Here is a 15,912-nt window from a genome sequence, read left to right on the forward strand (position 1 = left end):
GCACGCTGGCCAGCAGCAAGCAAGAACGGCGTGGTGGAGGGACTCAGTTGCGGTGGCAATGGGTGCACCTTCGGAAGACCAGGTGAAGGTCCGACCGACAGGGAGAAAATTTTTATCTATCGGATTGCTAATAGCCGACCAACGACTTGAACCATTCAGCAATAGGTAAACACTCCCGCACCGCTTGCTCCCAGCAGTGATTGCAATTTCAATTAAAGCAAACTCGAAGTAACTTGGTATGACCCGGCGCGCACTTGCCCGGCCAGCCGCTCGCGCCAAGAAGACCCGAGCGCTACCGCCTCGGAACAAGCCCAGCAAGCTCGGAGGGGCTCTTACCTCAAAGAGGGGCCCGATCTTGTTCCTTTCCAGGTAGGCTTGAATTCTGTTTTGCTGACGAGACGCCATCAGCTTGCTGAGGAACGAAGACTGGTGTTCGCGCGCTGCTTCTCCGGCGACTCCAGCTATCCTTTTGCCACACAGAACGAGTAGGTTGGGAACAGCAGGGCAGGGCGGGGACTGTAGGGAAAAGCCCCAGGTCCGACGAGCGGCACCGGTCCTGAACTACCTGGACACCCGGTCCCCTCTTAGAGCCGAGCTCGAGCCAGGGAGCAAGGAAGCCCTGCCACCTCTTCCTCCTCCGCGAAGGTTGGAGCCGGGGAAGGCGCGGGCTGGTGCGCAGCGAGGAGGACGCGGCGGGAAGAGCCGTGCGACGCCTATGCAGGCGGCCGGTTCCTTGGTTACAGGGCGCGCAGCCCCGGCTCCGCTTGAAGCCACCTCGCCAAGCTGCCGCCCTAGCGACAGCGCCTCTTGCAAAGCCAATAGCAACGGCACTGCTGCTCTTCTCGAGCGGAGCCAGGCGGGGGAGCCGATTCTCTCTCTCGGACTGCGACGATACCCCGTGGTTCTCTTTCGGGTCGAGGGAAGCGGGCTAGAGGAAGCCTCGGGAGTGCACCGCAGTGGCCGAAGTCGTGGCTGCTGAAATGGGTGCCGAAGTGGCGGGTGAGCTAACGACTTGGCGGAGGCTGGAAACAGCGCCCGTTCCCGCCCAGCTACGTCGAATACACGGCCTCTCTCACGTGGTTTGTAATTCTTTCCATTATTTCTTTTCGGCTCGCGCCCCGCTGCTGATCTATAGTTGGAGGCAACCGTGACAGAGGAAGGGGAGAATCACTCTTTGAAATAGTAAGGGGGGCGTTATTGAGGGAAGGATGGAATCCGCTTAACCGCCTTTGGAGTTACATTTCTTGGTATGACCCGGTTCCTTGCTAGTATCGGTCGTAAATATGCACCTCCCGTCCAAGTGGCAACTCAGAACTGTCCCATAACTGTTACTGTAGTGAAACCTTCGATTATTTGAGATTTGGCCACACGGACGTCTCTAGGTTTGCTTAGGAATAAGGATTGTGTGCTCTTTTTTTTTTCCTATACAAGGATAAGCTTCGTTTATTTGAAAATTTATACCACTGTCCAGCCCAGACTTCCAGGAAATTAATACGCAAGTAACACAGAGGTTGAATAAGAAGAAAACAAGTAATTTGTCAGCAGAATTCAAAAATCGTATTAAAAAATCCTTATATCCTATACAGTATATCAAAACCGACACAAAATAAATACTGTAAAGCTAAGAGGTGGGTTGTTTGATCTTGAGTCTTGGACAAACTCTGCAGTCATTACTTGTACAACCATTAATATATTGTGTAAACCAGATTTTTTTTTAAAAAAATTGTTGGACAAGCTGTAATGGCCTGGTTTGAATATGATACTTAAGTTATGATGGATTCTCCAAAGCTAATAATGAAACTACATTTTGGTTCAGTATGGTGAGGAGTATCACTGGCTTGGTTTACATCTTGAGATAAGCCGTAACATGGTCCATTCAGTTTTAGTTTAATATGTTGTGGGAATCTAGCCATTAAAATATATAAAAGCACATTTTATGGCTTAGTGTTTCTTTAACAAAATATAGTTAAAGAAATCACAAACTTAGCACAATGTGAGATCAATTACTTGTACTTTGCCCTGTGGTGGTGGAAATGTTTACTTTTAGTCTGTAGGGAAAATAATGGATCTGTTCTGCTGTAGGTGTTTGTAAGCTGTTATTTATACATCCATTTACTGGGACATACAAGCTGTGTGATTCCTATATTTTGTTCTTCATGAATTCCAACTCTGGGGGAAATGGGTATTGTGATATAGTTATCTTTTCTTTTTACCATTTTCTTTTCTTTTTTTTTCAAAATGTTTCATATTGTAGAGCAGAGTGACAATATCCAAAAGCGTTATCATTTGTTTAACAGTCATATAAGTTGTTTTTGTCAATTAGGTGAAAGCAGGAGTCTCCAAACACTTTGGGATTGATAGATATATGAAATGTTGAAAGTGTATTATGGGCTCTTTGGATAAATGTTCCTTTATTTACAGTACAGCTGCCCCAAGGGATATATAGCCAGTTAGAAAATGCTAGAGCTATGCATAGCATTGATTCCTCAGAGCACTGACACAGACTCAACCTTTGGAAGGCTTAGCAAAGCTATTTTGATTGGTTTCCCAGATTGATTTTTATGAGAAGCCACAACAGCTTCCTCCAGTGAGAATGCCAGTAAACTGAAGTGACTGCATGGATTCACTGCAAAAACAATCAAGAACGGCCTTTGAAACCACCTCACTAAACTTGGAAGGCTCAGCAGCTTCAGTGTTTCAAAGACTTTTAATACCAATTCATTTTGCAAAGTGTCCCTTCAAATGTTGTGCACAGCTAGGGACTGCTTTGCCAGAATACTTCTGCTCTTGGATTCTTCCCTGGATATTCCAAAATGATAGATGACTTTTCTATGATAAACATGTAATATATTTTAGGGAAAAATAACTCAAAGGTTTGAGGCTTGGCCACTGGTAGTTCATTTTTGTTAGATAGTTCGTACAGGTGGCGCAGTGGTTAGGGTGCAGTACTGCAGGCCACTTCAGCTGACTGTTATCTGCAGTTCAGCGGTTCTAATCTCACCGGCTCAAGGTTGACTCAGCCTTCCATCCTTCCGAGGTGGGTGAAATGAGGACCCAGACTGTGGGGGCGATATGCTGACTCTGTAAACCGCTTAGAGAGGGCTGAAACCCCTATGAAACGGTATATAAGTCTAACTGCTATTGCTATTGCTATTACGAGAGCCACAATGGTTCAATGGTTACATACACAGAGTTTGAGACCTAAGTGTTGCACAACAGAGTGAGCTCCCGTTCCTGCTCCAGTTCCTGCCCACCTAGTAATATGTGAATGCGAGAAGATTAATAGGTACCACTTTCGTGGGAAAATAACAGCATTGTGTTTATTTCATGTTTGGTCATGCTGGCCACATGACCACAGAAAATGTCTTCAGACAATGCTGGCTCCCTTGGCCAAGAAATGGAGATGAGCATCACGCCCTAGAGCCAGACATGACTGGCAGGGGGAAAATATTCACCTTTATTTCTTCTATGGTGAACTAGGTCTTTGGGAGGAAATCAAACACAAGTATGTGTGCAAATTAGTTCATTAGAGAAGATATGGCTGCAGCACGTATGTGTCATATATGTGACATGTGTCGTGTTGTCAATCTGACACACGATTGCTATCAGTGGATACCAATGAAGTCAAAATTTAAGGATATTAAAGTGTCATTAATTAGATTCCCCAAATTTGAAATTTGTCTGTTTAGGAAGAACTTTGTATATAGCATGCAGACTGCAAAAAAAAAAAGATGATTATATATACTTGGAAGGATACATACATGGCTGACTGAATTGGCTTATTGAAAGTTATAAACTCTCAGCCACTGGAACAGCTATATATTAGCTGACAGGTAAGAATAGATAATATAATTCCTTGTGACCTAGGTTTTACTTGTCAATTAAAAATAGATTATACTATAATAGTTTTACTATTGTAAAAAATGAGAGATATACTGTGGCATTTTATTTATGACAGACCACTTAACAATTGTTCAAACAGACCCCCCAAATTACTTACAACACTGTTTCAAAGTTATGATGGCTGTAGTAACCCTGCAGTCATTTGCCCATACAACTGACCAAGGGGATGCTGCAGTATCTCCATGCCTCTTTCTTCTTCCATCGGGACCCCACTTGCACCTGGGCTATATAGTTTTAAACTACAAAACATTTTGATTTGTGTCAGTCAGCACAAATTTACTAATATCAAAACGCTGTTTGTATTTCAATTGTAATAAAAAAAATACAGGTCAGTTGTGACTGGGTTTCATTTACAATTTCACCTATGTAAATCAGTTATATACATAATTACCTATGTTTTAATGTAGTGTATTGTAAGAACAATGTTCTTTTTAATAAGAAACCAGTGGATGAAGATAAATGCAACGAATAGTTTTATTTGAATGCATTACAGTGATCACTGGGCTTTTGGCCAATGGACTGTAAGAAAGCAAGTCCAAAATGAAACAACTCTACAAATAATATATGTTTGGCTTCTAATACCACAGAAAGATAAAAGGAATATTTCAAGTACAATTACACCAGAATGCTTTTGAAACATAAAATATTGAAATGACCATGTTATTTTTCACATTAATGAGTTCCTTTTAAATAATACCAACATGTACAGTAAATAGCATTTTTTAATTGTATCCACATCATTTCACGCCATACCATTCATACTTAGAAAAGAGAGCCATCTGGTCTGTTATCCATCTCCATTCTCGACTGTTATTTATCTGTCAAGGAGACCCCAGGTAGATAAAGAGCATCTGCTATAATTCAAACCCAACTCTTTGGTGAAAAAATGTCCACATTCCTAAGCCACAGTCTACCAGGAAAAGATGGAAAGTCCACAGTAGTGGGTTATCCAAATATCTATGGTTGTTCTTACCAAGTCTAGGTGCTACATATCAGATACAAGATGGTTACTGCTAATGTAAGAGTCACATGACCCAAGCCAGTGCAGCAATATCACTGCTGGGCTGCTTGTGCTCCCACTGCTGCCGGTCCACTGCTGTCAGAATGCTATCATCTGCGAAAGAGAACTGCTCTTATGTGATCTTCTGTGGCCAATGGTGCTCTTGGTGCCACCTCCACTAACAAAAACATGCCACCAACTTCCTCTAGCATTGCCAACTTCATCACTGCACTGCCAACAGCTGACTGGCACACCAGAACGGTGGCCTAGATCCATAACTGCTGGTGTCTTTCCAGAGGGCTTCCTTGCCATCTCCAATGACTAGGAGACAATCAAGAGGTACCCGTCCTTCTCGGGTCACCCAAGGACCTCACAAGAGCCCCAATCAATGTTGGACTAATTAAAAAATGGTTATTTTTTCCTGTACCCATGTTTGTTTCGCTCTTGGAAAGCTTGGGGAACCCACATATCCATACCCATTCAATTCTATTTACAAGCCTCTATCATCCTAATATTATCCAAAACAAAAACCACCCATAAAGAAGTTTTATTTTTATTTACCAATGTTATGAAACAAATTTTATACGTAATATTTTACTGAAGATATCAGAGAATCTATTAATATATATTGTAAATGTTTTTATATTCTATTTTTTTTTGCGAAAATACAGCACTGTTCTAGATTTCTGTTTGAGTATTTTTTTAAAAATATATTCTTCTGCATAACCTAACACTGCTAAAACAAAAAGGGGATTTTTTTTTACAAATGGCATAAGCATTACTTGATTTCTTACACTATATACATGCTACAGATTAAATAATATTGCTGTGATATTTTCAAATAAGGAGGAAATCTGCACGAGTTATAGAAATACAGTCTACTATAATAGTAACAATATGGCCATAGCCAATGGCTAGGAAATGTGGATTAACGATAAAAATATTTCTAGGCACTTTAGAATATAAAAATTGTTCTATTGAACTGTAGGGCAGTTTTTTTAAAAAAATCTGGTGGGAGACTAAAAGGCTGGATTTCAATTGCAGGAAAATACTTCTAACCTGAAAATGGCTTGTTCTATCACATCTGAGGAATGTGATTTTTTCAACGGCCATTGGAAATACATTAACACAGTGGTCCCCAACCCCCGGTCTGCGGACCGGTGCCGGGCCGTGGAGTACCTGGCCCCGGGCCGCGCAGCGGCCGGGGGCCATGATCGCTGCAGCGGCCGGGGGCCATGATCGCTGCAGCGGCCGGGGGCCATGATCGCTGCGCAAAGGCTCCTGGGCCGTGCGCAAAAGCTCCTGGGCCGTGCGCAAAGGCTCCAGGGAAGAGAGCCCCGCGCTGGTACGCACGTGATATATAAACAATCAATGTGTCGTCGCGAACAACGCCCCCCCACCCCTGCGCGCGCTCAGCGGGCCACGGTAAAATTATCAAAGGTTGACTGGTCCGCGGCGATAAAAAGGTTGGGGACCACTGCATTAACATTTTAGAACAGGAGTCCTCAAATGCTGATACTACAACTTCTAAAAGAATAAATGAATTATGCAACTCAATCTATCCAAATAACCTAGAACTAATCAGGACTAGGGTTGAATAAGAACAAAATATACCAATTAAAGACATGTAAAGTTTATCAGGCTTCCATGACTAAGGTTTACTCTACCATACTACCAGTAGATCATCCTTAGCTTTTCTTTTATCATCAAACCAAAACATTCCCATTTTGAAAGACTAGTAATCCAAATTAACAACACATTTCTAAAGAGATTCCAAAGGCTACAAATATAGTGCTACTTCCTGAACCAGAAGTTACTAATGTCAGGAGGGGAAATGCTGCTGCTGAATAGAGAGATATTTTTGACAGATGGAAAGATCCCTTCTGTTGGCTTGTCCAGTGAAAGTGGAAACTAGGAAACTAACTTAAAGGACAACTCTCTTTTACATTTCAGGGTTTGATATATTCTGTTATCAAATTTAAATGCTGCAAATGTACACATTTAAATATCAACATAATTCAGATTTTTAAAGAAGTGTATATAAAGGATACTTAAAATTCAGTAAGTGAATCATGCCTCTGGATATTAAAAAGTATAGGATTTGTTTTTGATCTCTAAGGTATCATTCAAACTCTTTAAGACGCGTCATTCTTGGATCTGGACCTCATGGTATTTGATTTTATAGTACATTCTGAGTAGGAATTCCCACTGCTATCCAACATTTTCATATAAACTTTTTACTGCAACTTAGTATTTTTAATCTGGTATGCATTTGTATTTAATTCACTGTTTGCTATTATGCCAATAAAGAATGTAATATAACTAATAGCTATAATGAAGCAAAGAGTTTTATGTAATGCATTCACTTTTGAATATAAAATACTGCACTGCTTCCTTAGAGTGAAAGAATATTGTGACTGATTACTTGATTATATTGTTGCAGGACCAGCATTTGCATGTTGTGGTAATTTTCTTTTATTCAAAATGCACATATATATTAAAACTTTGCCATTTGCCTTCTTGTTATTCAAGAAAATGCAGGAATAGTAAGAAATATTAATTCTTACTTTCAAGTGCTTGGGAGGGCTTTTTGTTTTGTTGTTGATTGGGTTAAAAATCATTATAGGAAATCAGTGTGACAGCATGAACTAATAATGCAGAACTATATTGGCCTTTTGTCAGGTAAAAGCTCTGTATTATAACAGAAAGATTACAATTCCACTGGTTTTTTTTTCCTAATTAAAAACTGGTGCCTGACTACTTCATTGGGTAAATACTAGAATTCATGTTATTTGTATTTATTCCCTTCTATTCCTAATGGATATAACCTTAATAATACCAATAGCACTTACACTTATATACCATTTCGCAGTGCTTTACAGCCCTCTCTAAGCAGTTTACAGAATCAGCAAAAGCAATTAATAGGGCTTAATATAAAATACCCAACAATTTCTACTGGATCAGACAGAGACTTGTTCATTTGTAACCCTTTACCTATTACTTGGGACTCATTGAAAATTCAGGGAAACTTTATTTATTTGGAAATACATACAATTGCACTTTCAATCTAGGCCCTTCTTGCCAGCAAAATCTGTTTCTATGAGATACAGGTATTTTTTGCAGCATTGTTAGAATATCTATTGCATGAAACACTGTAACACATTTAGAAAATTACAGCTTGAAACATACTGTAACACATTTAAAGAATTATCACAATGTGGCTTAATGTTAATTATGTGTAAATTCATATAAGTCAATAAAACCCAGACAACAGAAACAAAGGTAACCAATTTTTGATAGATTTCCCCCATTTTGTAGTTTTTCATTTATGTAAAAATTATTTGGGGAAAAAATACAGTTTTGTACTCATTGGATCTCAAGGTCTGCATGTGGAATGGGAATGCTAATTTCCCTTACTTCATGGGTTTTTAAAACAAAACCTGTTTTTTATATTTTGAGGTTAATCCTAATAGTCTAGAGAACTAAAGGCTATTAGATTCTAGGTCAGCAACTGGATAAGCTAAACTGTTGTTAACATAGGATACCCTACAACAAACAAGTTACAAAAAGGGCTTAAGTCTTTTCTTTTTAATCACAGTAGATTCACACAACACTGTAAACGCAAACTGTATATATGGTCCCTGCAAATCAAGTCTTGAGTATTGGGGGAAGAATGGAATATAAAATAAATACAAATGTGTTATTTTTAAAAAATATGTCTTAATTTTAAGACCTTAATAAAACATTCATTTTTCAGTTAGTTTGATGAAAGATAATTTTGAGTTAAAACAAATTTGTTAGCTGGATTTTTTTCCTTAGTCAATGTTTGTGATTTCACAGAAACAACTGAGGTAGAAAAATGAGTAAGATTGAATATCTCATTTGAATTTTCTACAAACACTCACCATGATCAAAACTTTGCTATTACAGGAAATATTCCTGTCAAAACCCATTGAACAACTTATGAATTAGAGCACTGAACATAATTTTGATTCATCAGTTCCATCTGTTGCTTCAGTCCTTCACCTCAATTGGAACAAATTGGATTTCTTACATTAAAATTTACTGTTGCCAAAGCAGGTAGTAGAGTTTCTATGACTAGTTGAGATATGCATTAGGAAAGCATTTCAATATAGAATCTCTCTTTTATCAGAGCATTAATTTAATAAATCATCCTATGGACGAAGATGTTACTTTTTTGAAATATTATAATACAGTGGTTTTTTCAATCTTTCTCTTTTGTTTCTCTTCATGTTCCTGCCCATACTTTGTTGAACAATTGGTATTGCTGAATTAAGCACTTAAAAACATCCCAAAGAATACATTCACAGAACATGCACAGTAAATCCAGATATTATTTTTTCCCAACAGAAGTCATTACTCTTTTATTTACATAGTCACGTTTAAGCAGAAAGGGTTCTGTATCCATACTCAAAAGACTATTATCCTTCTCTTTGTGGAAACTGGTATATTGATTAATCCTCCGATAAGAATCTTTACTCTTCTCCAACAGGTGGGGGTGGCTGACATAGTTTGTACAATCTGCCAATAGAAAGAACAATTATAATAGCTCCTATGACATGAAAAATGTTCAAATATTTTTAAGCACTATGTGCTTCTTTCCATTAACTATACATCAGTTGAGTCTGAAGCAAAATACAGATTGCAAACCAGAATAAAATTACTATTCTTAAAGCATGCATCATTAATTTAATTTTTGTAAGAAAATATTTTTGCATTGATATAGCTACAGTTATATTAGTTACTGTCTGGCTCTTAGTAAGAAGCACATCATTTGTCTTAACAAAAAGGAAATACGTATGTGTTTCAATTCCAAGTGCTGGTCTGTTGCAGGAGTTCTACAGCTTTCCCAATAGCCACCACTTCCACAGAGAGCAATTCAAATTTCCCCCCTTTCTTTAAGTTCCAGTCACGACAATAACAAATGATAAGCTAGACTAGTCTTTTCTATTTTGTTAATATTGTAATATCAAAATATCACAATATATTTAAGTTTTAGAACATTTCTAGGAAGAATATTGTAAGAAAAGGAGTGGCAGAATCTGGGGGCAGTCAAAAGAGGAATCAGCATAGAACTTTATGTAGCCCCAAAGGGACTAAGTCCATCCCTCACCCCCTTGAATTCTATTAATCCTTATCTAGCACAAAATAGTGCTTGCAGTTATTGAGTAGTTTCCTAGGCATAGGCATGATCAATAAATCAGTTTATTTGGAATTTCATGTGGGGTCCTGAACTTTTGCACCTGACCAATGTGGAGAGATTACCCATGTATTCTTGGGATCATTGAAGCAAGTACTATCTATCATTTATTCATTTTTAAAAGACAATGTCTTAGAACCCACAAATAAAGGCAAATGTATGTGTTCTAGGATAATGTTGCAAAATTCAATCTGGCTCGGCCACCAGTATCAGAGGTTTGAATAAACATTTATTAAAAATAAATAAAATTCCCTCAGAACTTTAAAAAAAAAGTACTCTAAAATTTTCCTGAGGATGAGGGTTAGTACGAATCCGAAAGCTTGGAAGACTAAACACCAGTGATCGACCCAATTGGATCTTATCAAACTATATGTTCTAAATTCAAGGTTGATTACGGGGAGCCTATTTATCTTAAAGGTTATCTCTCTGATTGACTGAGGCAAAATATGAATTTTGCTTTGGAAATGGGAAGTCTCCATATATGCAGTTAACTGAAAATAACTTTTTCTGTTTAATTTTTGTTAAACGTAAAACCTAGAATAAATTTCAGATGGGCTTCAGATGGACAGATTTTGTACCACAAAACCTTTACAACAATGAAAAAGCAGTTAAATATAGGGAAATTGAATCAACTCTAGTCACTATAAATTTGCTTCAAATCCAAAGAATAAATGAAGCACATGAGTCTCTATATAAAAAGACACAGGTAAATGTCTGGTTCTTCCATGAAAATAATTTACTACAAAATAATTAGCATAAAAAGCATGCTTCCTCTGTTGCTCAGCAAGTAAAATAAATTTAATATACATTAAGATGACTAAAAAATTCACTAAGCAGATATTTCAAAGGAAAACTTTGTTCCATTAAACATCATTATAATTAAGACACTAACTTATGTCTATACAAATACAAATTAATTATTTTAATAAAGTTATTACATTTAAATCTAGACAGAGAAAGGCAGTCTGTAGGCAAAGTTGATTATAATGATCTCTGTGGGACAAGAGTATAATTCAATCCTTAAGATTGTCCATTGAAGTTTTATATATGTTAATTCATCACTGCATGAAAATAAATCCTCAGCAATCTAAACCAATAATACTTTTTAAAAAATCAAACAATGCATTCTTGGACAATTTATTGGATCAAGATAAAGACATACCAATAAAATGTAGCACTAAAACCCTTTGCATGAAATATAAAATCAAAAACTTATGAGACAACTATAATTTTAAACTTATATTCTAAATAAGATATATGAAATGTCATACTATTAAATAAGATCCAAAGTCTACCCAATCCAGCATTGTGTTTGTCTGAGATTCAAGGACCTCATGGGGACCTTATCATTCTCCCTTTCAAGTTCTCATGCCACCAATATTCAGAGCATTCCCATAAACTTGATTATTGCCAAAGTCTTTTGATTAAAATGGATTGACCAGGCTGCCTATTTCTAAATGTGTTAGGATATCAGAGTGCTGTAAAACCAAATATGTTGACTTGTTTACAAGTTTACAATGCTTGTAGACATTGGTCATAAGAGTTTTCTTTTCCTGGGTTATAGCCAAATCAATGTTCATTGCCTTGTCAGTAACAAGCGTGTTGTTCTTCTCTGATTAATACCAAAGCACAAAGAAGAACAAAATAACTGATGCTGCTGGCGTGTGCACTGGTGTCAGTATCAGGTCTCCAAATAGACTTCACTGACTGACTGCCTCATGCAATGACTGTTTTAGAGTTACAACAATGCTAAAAAAAAAACTGTGACAAAAGCACATATTTATGACCTTTACAGCATCTTTCTCTTTCTCAGTCATTAAAGTCAGCACATGTTTTTGTGCCTGTATTGTTTTTTCCCTCCTTTTCTCCCCTTGCAGTGAATAGATTGGAAAGGAAGGAGTTTTATGAGAATAAGGAGGCATCCAATGGAGAACACTCTGGCTATTTGCCTAGCATGATCACAGTTTCCAGCCCTGAGTGGTAGACAAACAGCTAGACTCAGCACATTTCTTTTGATGCATTTCCCATTGTGTGCCTGCTTACTCTCTTATAATCCCTTCCTCTCCAATTAATATAAGTATTACTTTCTTTCTTGTTAATTAACCCAGTACTGGGATAAACATTCCATTGGGGGAGGGTGTGGGAAGAAAGTAAAGCTGAAGCAAAATCGTAAGCACAGTCACAGTCATGTGATTTTCCACTTGTGACCTACTTGCTAGTTCCAAATATGGTTGCTAAATGAGGACAACATTTGTGTCTGGCCCTTTAAGTCCCGCCATTATAGTGGAAATTAATAAAAGCCAGACATCCTCTTAAAATTCACACAATTCAGCCCCAGGCAACACAGCAAAAACAGCAACACAGCAAAATTTGGCAGCTTCAGCTTGTAATTCTCATTATTTGCAAACATGTTTTGTGGGATTGAAATTTTATTTTTGGGACTTGCAATAGTGTCACAGGACTAGTAGGAAGCTCATGTTGATCCCCAATTAGATCTGTCACCATCTGAAACGAACCTCAGCAAGAGAATTCTTTAGCATTTGATCAGAGAATAATTGTAGATACTGTGTCCTCCCGTCCCTCAATGTATCAACATGTTATTCTGGTATTTATATATGTCCAATGGCATCTCATAATAGCAAGTAGAGAGGGATGCAAAGAAGAGTCTTCTACTGCTTTTCCCAGTTCTGCCACTAATTAAATGGAAGGATTGACTGAATTTTGGGAAGATGACATAACCAACACTTAGCATTTTTTTTCTACTTTAGAAATTTATCTAAACAACAGAAATATTTGGGGGCTTTAAAATACAGCTTTAATATGAGTGATTCTTTCAAAGCTTCACTGGCATCTCTTCAGGATGTAGCTAAGCACCATTCTGTGTTGTGAGAAATATGTAATATTTGTCTTATCTTTGGTATCGGGAGTTCTTCATGTACTAGTTTTAATGAACCCTTTGTAAAAAAAAAAAATCAGAAGACAAATTGACACCTTTCTCTAGTATTACATTTTTTAAACTTGATGGTGTTCCTGCTGAGAAACCAATTGCTAAGTAAAAAATAATTACATTAAAAACTGAGTCTAAAAAGGGAAAAATAATCTGTGTTTAAACATTATTTCAAATCCAGGAAATATACCTGAAAAAAATTGTTAAATTATTTCAGGAAAAAAAAATAGTTTGAAATGTTAAGTTACCTTGGAGCAGATGGTGGTGTTCGGTCCCTAACTCCTAAATTCTTTGCAGTATTTTGAACTCTTGCTCCCTGTAAAAATGAAAAAAAAATTATGCTTCCCATACAGTTTTTTAAGCATTTGCTATTTGTAATTACCAAACTAATCTTCAAAAAGGAAAAAATGAAGAATATATAATTAATTATTTTTTTGTATATCAGAAATATATGCATAAAAATGCTAGTGTTGTTTTCCTGCCCAAACTCTTAGTGTCTCTTTAAAGAAATCTCATCTTTTCCAGGGCTTGTATAGTAGCTCCACAATTTCAAGAAAATATGCATTTGAGTTAATGAGAGTCAACACTGTACTCATGCCATTCCAAAATACCTTGTTGCACACTGTTCTTACTTCTCTAATTCAAACATGTAATTTTCTGTTATTCAACCTATCAGTTCTTTAAGGAAACATTGATAGGTACAGCATGCATTCAACTCCAGAGCAATTTCTTGGTTTTCAATCCAAGTACTACATATTTTTAATGACATACTTGATGTTAGATATTTACTCTAACTACAGTGGTTTCCACCAACATCCTCTGTTCCAGCGGGAACAGAGGTTTAATCCTATTGGTCAAAGGGTCTGACAGCTCCATATAAAAGGGCTGCTGTCAGACTCAACCTTCGCTGGATTGTTCTCACTTGTTGGATTAAATAAAGAGCTGTTGTTACCGTTAAGCCTGTGTGTGCCTATCCATTACCCAATCTAACACTTGACAAATGTGGGCTGGACATATTGCTAATTCAATGAACACATTGCTGGCTTGAAAATCAAGTTAAAATAGCACTAATCAATGGTTCTTCATTAAACTGAATTGAAGCCACAGGATTCAGTACTGAGTGCTGGAAGGTTCCATATTTTATTAATAACCTGTACTAACAAGTAGAAGAAATGTAGAACAAATCTGAAGATAATGCAAAATTGCTGAGATAGCTTATTTGTTTGTTTGTTTGTTTTCTATAGCCGCCCATCTCAGCAAAAGATTCTGGGCAGCTCACAATTCAGCAACATATATTACAATTAAAATCTTTAAAACATTTTAAAACAATAAAAACAGTAAAACCATTAAAACACTGAAAATCATCAAAATATCAAATTTGAATATCTTAAGAAGATTAACATAGAATTTTTAAATGATCTAGCTAGGTCAGAGAAATGAATTGAGAGTAAAGAAAAAAAATTAACTGAAAATTGCAGGTTGTTACAGACATAGGATATGGGATCCTTGGCTTGGAAATGGCACTTAAAAGAAAGATGCTAGTATAATAATTGATTTAAAACTGAATATGAGCCATGCTGTTGCAAAAAAAAAGCCAAATGCAATTTTAGGCAGAGAATAATTTCCAAACCAGGAATTGTAGGCTCAGGGAAATTGCAAGAGATCAGAGAAAGTCAATGAGCTCAAGCTGATGGCTAGAACTGTGGTCCTATGAAGATAAATACATTAAAAGAATTGTATCTATTTAAGTTATGTATATATAACCTTGAAAAAAGGCCACTAAAAAGAGGTATAACTTACTTGCTTGCGCATCACATCTGTAGCTTGGAGGATATAGCGAGGAGGTAGACCATGACTCCGAGCAAGAATTATTGCTTGCTCTAAAGTGATGCTCAGAGTGCAACTAAACCGAAATCAGAGAAATCAATTAAAGTATTTATTTTATATATTAAACAAATTTATAACTCACACATAGGTGGCCCCAACTGGCTTACAAACACATACAGTGTTGATATTTTTAATGATATATATAATGTGAATGCATTAATCATGTCAGACAAGAATTAAGATGGCATTATAATTTGCTGTAAACTTCTGTTGCAACATTTTAATTTTCAATTTCAATTATTAACTAAGAAAGTTAGCTTGATAATGTGTCCCAAAAAGAGACCAAGTTTATTTTTATGTCTGATAACAAATCTAAACATACTCCACATAACACTGCAAGACTTAAAAGGAACTTAAAAGAACTATATATTACAGTGAAATACTGTGGTACAAGAACTCTTTTTTGCTTTGATACAATATTAGAGATTGCTCAAATTTCTGCATTTTTACTCTACTACTTTTTCAGCTGTTGGATATTAGATATTTAATTCTCTTCTCTGAAATTATATATATAGAGACCCAAACCAGACATTAATATCCCAGTCATCTGGAGCTAGTCAAGATTATGTCAAAATTATAAAACATGCCTAACAGTCAAGATGAATTCTTCCCCTTCATACTTATGTCACAAAATACCACACAAGTATGATAGGGGGCAGAGTTTGCATCACAACTTTGTGGTGTATATTTTATCACTTCTTTCTCCACTCCCCGACTTCCATAAATCTCTCATATACACTACAAATAATTATAACTAATTATTCTTTTTTATATAATTTTTTAAAACAATATTTTAAATATTAATTTTATATTTTATATTCTCATTTGCTAAATACCTATCCTACCAGTTTTCCTTCTACTATTTACTCATTCTATTTATTCAAAATACAGAAAGTCTGTATACCTGCCCGTTAAAATTTCAGTTCTCTTCTGATGCCTTCCCTTTATTACAAG

General features: G+C 36.8%; 2 protein-coding genes across 3 annotated transcripts in view; both read right to left on the minus strand.

Moving 5' to 3' along the window:
• Positions 1-443, minus strand: part of CUNH8orf34 (chromosome unknown C8orf34 homolog) — a 92,853-nt gene extending 92,410 nt beyond the window's left edge. For both annotated transcript variants that reach the window (XM_014056606.2, XM_014056605.2), the window contains exon 1: positions 337-443. In XM_014056606.2, coding sequence (XP_013912081.2) covers positions 337-405 — 69 coding nt within the window. In that variant the 5' untranslated portion in view covers positions 406-443. The remainder of the gene's footprint in view (positions 1-336) is intronic.
• A 7,471-nt stretch (positions 444-7,914) lies between these two features.
• Positions 7,915-15,912, minus strand: part of PREX2 (phosphatidylinositol-3,4,5-trisphosphate dependent Rac exchange factor 2) — a 126,411-nt gene continuing 118,413 nt past the window's right edge. The window contains exons 38-40 of the mRNA XM_087706967.1: positions 14,872-14,974; positions 13,320-13,387; positions 7,915-9,445 (exon numbers count right to left, since the gene is read on the minus strand). Coding sequence (XP_087563093.1) covers positions 9,400-9,445; positions 13,320-13,387; positions 14,872-14,974 — 217 coding nt within the window. The 3' untranslated portion in view covers positions 7,915-9,399. The remainder of the gene's footprint in view (positions 9,446-13,319; positions 13,388-14,871; positions 14,975-15,912) is intronic.

The sequence above is a fragment of the Thamnophis sirtalis genome, unplaced genomic scaffold, assembly GCF_051295495.1.
Source record: "Thamnophis sirtalis isolate CommonGarterSnake01/CBP01778 unplaced genomic scaffold, rThaSir2_p1.2 scaffold_2, whole genome shotgun sequence".
Classification (NCBI taxonomy): Eukaryota; Metazoa; Chordata; class Lepidosauria; order Squamata; family Natricidae; genus Thamnophis; species Thamnophis sirtalis.